This window comes from Pocillopora damicornis, chromosome 10 (assembly GCF_964200805.1).
Source record: "Pocillopora damicornis chromosome 10, jaPocDami1.2, whole genome shotgun sequence".
Taxonomy (NCBI): domain Eukaryota; kingdom Metazoa; phylum Cnidaria; class Anthozoa; order Scleractinia; family Pocilloporidae; genus Pocillopora; species Pocillopora damicornis.
This window is the reverse complement of record NC_142679.1, coordinates 16,916,677-16,924,144: the sequence shown is the minus strand read 5'-3', so window position 1 is coordinate 16,924,144 and position 7,468 is coordinate 16,916,677. Positions and strand designations below refer to the sequence as shown.

The 7,468-nt window shown below is 39.3% G+C and overlaps 1 protein-coding gene across 1 annotated transcript; it reads left to right on the top strand.

The window, feature by feature from the left end:
* The first annotated feature begins 251 nt into the window (after positions 1 to 251).
* On the top strand, positions 252 to 6,231 carry LOC149039144 (enoyl-CoA hydratase, mitochondrial-like). The gene is made up of 4 exons (XM_089185761.1): positions 252 to 282; positions 4,389 to 4,430; positions 5,242 to 5,346; positions 6,113 to 6,231. Exons 1-4 carry the CDS (start codon positions 252 to 254, stop codon positions 6,229 to 6,231), a joined length of 297 nt encoding a protein of 98 aa, XP_089041887.1.
* Positions 6,232 to 7,468: the final 1,237 nt, after the last annotated feature.

The following is a 7,468-nucleotide window of genomic DNA, read 5'->3' as shown; positions in this document are numbered from 1 at the left end:
GGACTTTGGACTGTCGTCCAATTCTGTCAGTAATGATACTCGTGATTAACAATTCGGTCTCCCGCTTTGCGGTCCTACGATTTTGATAATCACTCGTATGATTTCAGACCGAATTGGACTCCGCTCGGTTCTGCTACCACTATTAATATGTCCAAAATGTAACCAGATGTAACCAGATCATTTAGGTTTGTTTTATTTTAGGAGGTTGGCTTCTGGTGTCAAATGTTGAGTTCGGCAGCCCCTCTTCTAAGATGTCAGTTGAGACATCATACCGTGGGATAGGTAAGTCACACATGGTTCTGCTGAAAAGTGCCATGAAAGAGCTCAGAAGACACTTGTCCTTCACTCAGCTGAGATTCCACTGCCACAAGAAACAGGGACGCACATTCCACGTGGTCACCACTTCCAACAGCTCAGGTGAAGCTGTGGTCCAGTACTTCAGCGGTGAGACAGATGAGCAACCGAATGCCTGTGGTTCGTTTGTGAGATTGAAGTGGGATGACAATTCCAAGTTAGCTGACATTTGCAAAGATTGGGGACTAGTAAGTGGAGAGTACTTAGTTGGAAAGTGGGGACATGGTGAAGATCAAAACAGGCTATACTGGTATCCCGCGTTCAAAGTAGATGCGTATCACCTTAGGGTCCACTTGAATAACGTTGGTGACCTCAACGTAATGCAATGCGATGATGTCGCCTATCAGACCGTCAACACAATCGGCGATTTCTGGAGAGTATTTTTTCGTTAGTTGCGTTTAACTCAGAGCTGTCTGTACACCAAGCAACCCTGGACTGTGCGAATAACAGTAAAAACGAATAAAGCAAAATAAAGACAAATGCACCGTTACCTTCATCAAGTTATAAGAATTGTTTTTGTTTCCATTTCGGGGCAAGGGAAAGCAATCCTCACTGTTTCCGGTCGGGCCAGTTTGAAAATATTTTCTCATACATCCCAACTCGAATATGAATGCCAAAAATTACTTTTGGTACGTAGGCAGGCACCCACATTTGCTGCGGTTTCACAGTGAACGACCTTAGCACGCGAGAGTCGAAAGTTAAAGTTGTTGTTTTTTCGGGGGCTTAGGGAAGTTTGTTCACCCTAGAAAGTTAGTGTATTTTGATTCACGGCGCGTGACATATTCAACCATCCAATCAAAAAACGTATTTGAGTTGAGATGTACATAACTATTAAATTTTCACAACTGCTTCCTTCTAAATAAAGGTTGAACTAGTGACCACGTCAACCTCAGTGTTAAGTTCAAGAATTCTAAACATGATTGGCTAGTTGATCGGATCGCGAGCGTCGCGCGTGAATACTAAAAATTCCAGAGCAAGAGAAAAGAACACTTTGCAGTTCGAAAACAATTCACGACTGACTCGAGAAAATTTCAACGACCTGTTTGATATGGTGGGAAGCTATTGAGAAAAACTATGCTTTGCACAAGAAGTCGAGGCTAGCTAGCTGCATGGGAAACCTCCCAGACAATAAAAAAGTAATCATACAGATATTGACCTTCAACCCCTCAGGGATTGGGGGGAGGATTTTTTTCCACTTTTTAGACATGACACGAGTTTTTATACTGTAGCCAATCACTATCGAAGAAATTTTAATTTTCAATGATTGAGAGGTTTATATCAAACAATAACCGGGCACAATATATATATATATATATATATATATATATATATATATATATATATATATATATACTTTTTTTTTATTGTGTTCAGAGCTTCACACAAGTTAAGAACGATACTATGCTTTTAGTACCCATAAGCTCCTTTTCCTCCAGGTTTTCAGTCGACTCAAATCTCGATACCAGCAAGGTCATGTGCCTCTTGGAAGAAAACGTTGTCGTTGTGGCGGACCGGAGTAGGTTACATAAGAGCTCTTTTCATACCGCATGCAGTTTACAATTAGGAGGCTAGAATAGTCGTCATTCCATATAGAGCGGGTTCTCCTATCATATCGAGGGTCTCTGTGTCAGAAGGTCCACTAAAACTCACACGAGCGACAATCTCGCTAAGAGGTCGAGACTGGACATTGCTTGTTTAAAGATCAGTGGTGTCTATGTTCTCTCAGTGATGCAATGCCGATGCCTTGCGTGCAGATTTGCTCGATTGTTCATGACAAAATACTGTAAACGAATAATAGCTATAACTCATGTTTGTTGTATTCAGCTAATTGTCGAGAGAGGATTTGTCCGTTAATTTTTCTAGTTTTTAATTTAATCCTTACTGGTCTTACGCCTAGCCATGGTAAGAATTCTCAATTTTACTACCTCGATAAAATAAATGACAAAAATGCAGATAAAATGCATCATTTTACGCGACAGCGCACTTACAGTCTAGACAGTCAGAACCATAGCTAGGAAACGTAATAAAGCGATTCATTGTTTTAAGGCGGCGAAACTACAGCTAGAAAGCCTCTAAAAGCTATAAAAACTATAGGGTTGTGACGTAGGACCCCACATAGACTGTTCCATTTCAAGCTTGACTTGTCCATTTCACTTTTGTATTTTTGGCGGTTACGGCGAAAACCAACTGCTGTAACACTAAACCATTTCGGTTTCTACTAAACTTATTGTCGTCACGCTAAACCATTTCACTTTACGGTGAGTAGATTGATGCGATACTGAGCCATTGCGGCCTACTATCAACCATTTACCGATAGCTTGAGCCATTTCACACTACTCTGAACTGTTTGTGTCAAGTCACTGAACCAAAGTACAGTTAGCTGAACCGTTTGTCATTTCGACACTGAGTTGAGTAACTTTTGCAAGCCAAGTTTTAATCCTTAGCAGGGAAGGTTCCTTTATATGAGCTGGTAGTTTGAAAAGCCCTCCGTATTCTTTTGCCGAATCAGACAAAGTGTAATTAACAAAACCCTAAATTCACAATCAGAACTATTTGTTACATCGATAAAGGGAAAGCGCGACATTTGTCATCTGTTTTTCTTTCTTTCTCAAATTACAGGATGAGAGGGCATCTAGTTCGTTTCAAGTTCTGTCCCGTTCTGTTGAGTGGTGTTGCTGTATTTCTTGTGGGTTTTAGTTTGTCTTTGCACACTGAGGTGTTGACTCTCTTTATACTCTGTTAGCCACAACAAATCATCCTAAAAATCTCTACGCCCAACTCTCATAACTCCCAGGGCTTCTTCATATGATGACCTCTTAAAACAGGGTAAACAACTACACACAAACCGTATTATGAAAGTATCCAAAGTAAATTGTATAATAAGAAAATGAAACACGACTATGTTGTTTTTCCAGGATTTGAGCTAATTGGTCATATCACCAAGACATTATACGCTGACGAAATGACCTTTGTATTGAGATGCCTTCAAGATGAAAAATGCCAATCTTACAACAGCAAATCCGATGCTAATGATGCAAAGAAGGAATGTCAACTGAGTAACCAAACTAAAAAATCAAGTCCAGAAAACTTGAGGCATAACCCAAGTTCTACTTATTATGGAAGAAGTATCGTTAATTAAGGTGCTTAACTTTAGGAACAAGTCATATTTTTATCACCTGGGCAGAGGGGGAGAAGAGGGGGAGGGAAAAGTCGGAGCATTTTGGTTGTCACAATAAATCGAGTTAGCCAATTTTCTTTAGTCCCACCTTTAAACTCCGTCAGCGACGACTGATCCCCTCTCTGTTCCCATTGAAAACCAGGATACCCCCCTCCCCCCGCAAGACCCTCCTACCCCTCCCGCCCCCTTTTTCCTAGCGAAAAATGGTGACGTATTCCTTACTTCTACTAAGCGCTTTTCAGAGAATATAAAGTTTATATTTCTGCTCATCCCGCCTCCTCCTGTAAGGAAATTCTGGACTCTGGACACTCCAAAGGAGACGGGGAGTATTGGATCGACCCCGAGAAGAGTGGAAACCCTTTGAGGGTCTATTGTGATTTGTCAAGGTATGGTAATAAGAGAATGAGTTTTTTTTCTAGCAGTTTCTATTGGAACATTCTGGTCTCGTGCTTTCTCTACCAAGATCCTTATTATGTTTTTTAATCGAAACTGTAACAAAATTCTCCAACGCGATTGGTTATCACCAGCCGGCCGATTTGAGCATAACAAGACAGTATACGCGTCACACTTGTAATTGGACAGTGTAATAGGACAGTGAAATGGACCTTTAACATGTCATGCCTGTATGAGGGGACAGAACGCGTCATGTGCGCGCGCTGTTGTCTCACATTTCGCTGAGTAAACTGTTGTTTTTGGTTATTCTGAAAACGTATAACCAATGTCTAGTTTCTTTCCCAAATCTCGTCATAGTTTTGATTAATTGGTAACAGGCCTTCTTGTCGCCCAATTCTGTCTAAAATCAAACTCGTGATTAACAAATCGGACTCCCGCCTTGCGGTCCTACAATTTTGTTAAGTTAAGTTTGGTCAACCAGAGATTTTGCTTGAAACTATTCCAGGTGTGGCACACCTGTAAATCACCCATAAAAACAACTTTATGAGTTTGCACTGTAAGAAAATATATTCCACTGACCTTGATTAAACAATTAGCGAGTAGAAGTAAGCTACAGGATAGCAGATGAAGAAAATGAAAATGATGTCTTCTCCTTTCCAAGATTTTATTTTATAATTCTTAAGAGTATTAGTCATTAGCCCTTTACACCCAAACGTCAGTCTGCAAGTTCTCCATACTTTTCTCCATACGTTTCCTAATGTGCTGACAAGGAGAATTTGTTTAACAATCAAGAGCCCTTCCTTTATTCTCATGACTTTAATGTGTGATTCAGGGGTGATATTGTAAGGAGAAACTAGATGCTAATCACTCTTTGGGGTCAGAGTTAAAATTTGCTATAACTTAAAAAAAAAGTGATGTGATTTGGGGAAGTAAAGACTTGTAATCAGGAAAGATCATAGGAGTAAGATGGTTTTTTTATGAAATGGATATTTTTTTAATTCTAGACTCTCTTATATTGCTGCTTTTATGTTCTTTAACCTTTTAACTCCCATGAGTGACCAAGACAGAATTTCTCTTTACACTATCAATACAATATTAACCAGATAAGTGGTGAGAATAAAGAAAAATTTCAATTTGGGAATAATTAGTTGATCCAACAATAAATTCTTTAAACTAAAGTTATAAGAATTGTATGGTTGACAATAAGTAGAATTACAAATTTGATCTGGGAGTTGAAGGGTTAACTGTGTCAAGTTTAAATTCAAGTTTGTGCTAAAAAGCTGCAACAAACTCGAAGATTGCTTTCATTTTTTTAGGTGCCGGTGGTACACAGCGACTTCCAAGAGCTGTTGGGAAGTCCCTGGCAATGGAAATGGTACTAACAGGAGATCCTATTTCAGCAGAAGATGCACAGAAATCAGGTCCATGCTCCTTCCAACTTAGCTCCTATTTTTGACCAGTTGTTCATCATTACCTCTTTACCTTACAAAATCGATCAACATGCAACTTCTCCCTGTAATAATATACATCATCCAGCAAACGGGTAATGAGAATATTTAAACTTATCAGTTCAAAGTTGTTATTGATCTAGCATCAAATTCTCATAACTAATTAAAAAGGAAATGTGTAGCAGCTAGAGGGAAGAATTAACAATCAGATCTTGGGGGTTAAAGGGTCAAGGAGGAAGGTACTTAGCATCGTAAGTCTTCCCGGTGGCACCAGGAAATTCTCACACAAATTATTGAGAAATGTATACAATACTTCCACATCACTAAGGACTGCAACGGAGACACACTGTTTTATGCTAAACACTTGTGTAAGATTTTTCCCTTCTATTTGTTAGTATTTCCGCGAAGGAACCGTTCACTTCCGAAGACGTTTTTTAGAGTTTACGTAAACTTGCATGTGTTCAGTACTCCTCTCTTATTAAAAGCTCTCGGAAAAAGTTATTTGCACCAACCTTTCTCTTCGTGTTGATTCGAGTAGATTTGCTCTATATACTTTTTTCAAAAAGTCGTAGTTGAGGCCGCGTTACTTCAAATTGTTCAGCTAGGTTAAAGGACTAAACTGTGAACTTGGGGCATACCCTCCTGTGATAAAACTGGTGCACACTCATTCTTGAGATGTTTCTTTACCCAGATTCAAATTCAAATTGCAGAATTAGACAGTTTTCCTATTTTTTATTAGGCCTGGTTAGTAAAGTCTTCCCCACAGAAGATCTCGTAAATGAAGCTATCAAGACAGCTTCTAAAACATCATCCTTGTCGAAGATCGAAGAGGCGGAAATGAGTTGCGGGGTATTCTGAAGTTTAGCCTCGTTCGTTCGCTCATCTGTTGAATGGATACCGTGGGGTATACATTGGGACTGGGGCGAGTATAGATTTAAGTTCTGGCCAGTTCGATGTGTTAATTAAGACTCGAGCCAGGAATACTAAGTGACGCTGTAAATGACGGCTCTTCAGTAAACTTTCTGGAAAATTAATCTGAGGCAAACCAAGTTTTTCGACTTGTTTCCTCACTGTTCACTTTTCTTTCGTTTGAATCAAATTCTTGGAAGAAAAGGATTTATTTGCTGTAAGGCACAAGAACAAGCCAGAAAGGTCAATGTCTGTATAATTACTTTTTTTTCGTCCACGATTCCCAGCTAGCTTCGACCTTTCGTGCTAGGCATGGTTTTTCTTAATATTTTTCCGCCACATCAAATATTGCGTTGAAATTTTTTTGACTTTTCGTGAATTTTTTTCCGAACAGCAAAGCGTTCTTTTCTTCTTCCACTGGAATGTTTGTATTCACGCGCGACGCACGTGATTCGACCAACTAGCCAATCATGTTTAGATCCTTGAACTTGATCTTGAGGTTGACGTGGTCAATTTCCTTAGCACTAGATCGACCTTATATTAAGAAGAAAGCAGTTGTGAAAATTTAATCGTTATGTACCTCCCAACTCAAATAAGTTTTCTGATTTGAGGAGAACATATCGCGGGCCGGGAATCAAAATACACCAACTTTCTAAGTGAACAAAATTCACTTAGCCCTGAGGGAAACAAGAACTTAAACTTTCGACTCTCACGTGATAAGGTCGTGCACTGTGAAACTGCAGCAAATGTGAGTGCCAGCCTGCGAAAACAAAATAATTTTTTAGTCATTTTCGAGTTGGGAGGTATAACAAAACACTTTTGAAAATTAAAATCAAAGTGACTGGCCCCACGGGAAACAGTGAGAATTGCTTTCCCTTGACCCGCAGTGGAAACAAAACTCATTGTTTCCTTTGGAATCAGTTAGTCGCTTAATTTATCAACATTGCCAGGTGTCTGTATTAGAACTGTCTGTAAGCGAAAGTAAACACCATTAGTAGGGTAGCTAAAGTACAAAAGGTGAGGAAATAATTAGAGCATCGAAAGAAATATATATTTCTTAGCATATTGGCTTCGGTTATTAGATTTAACTAACACGGGTGCAAAACAGGAACACACAAAAACATGTATAGTACAACAGATATACCAACACACTGTGACTCATAAATGTACGAGTTAGAATATGAGA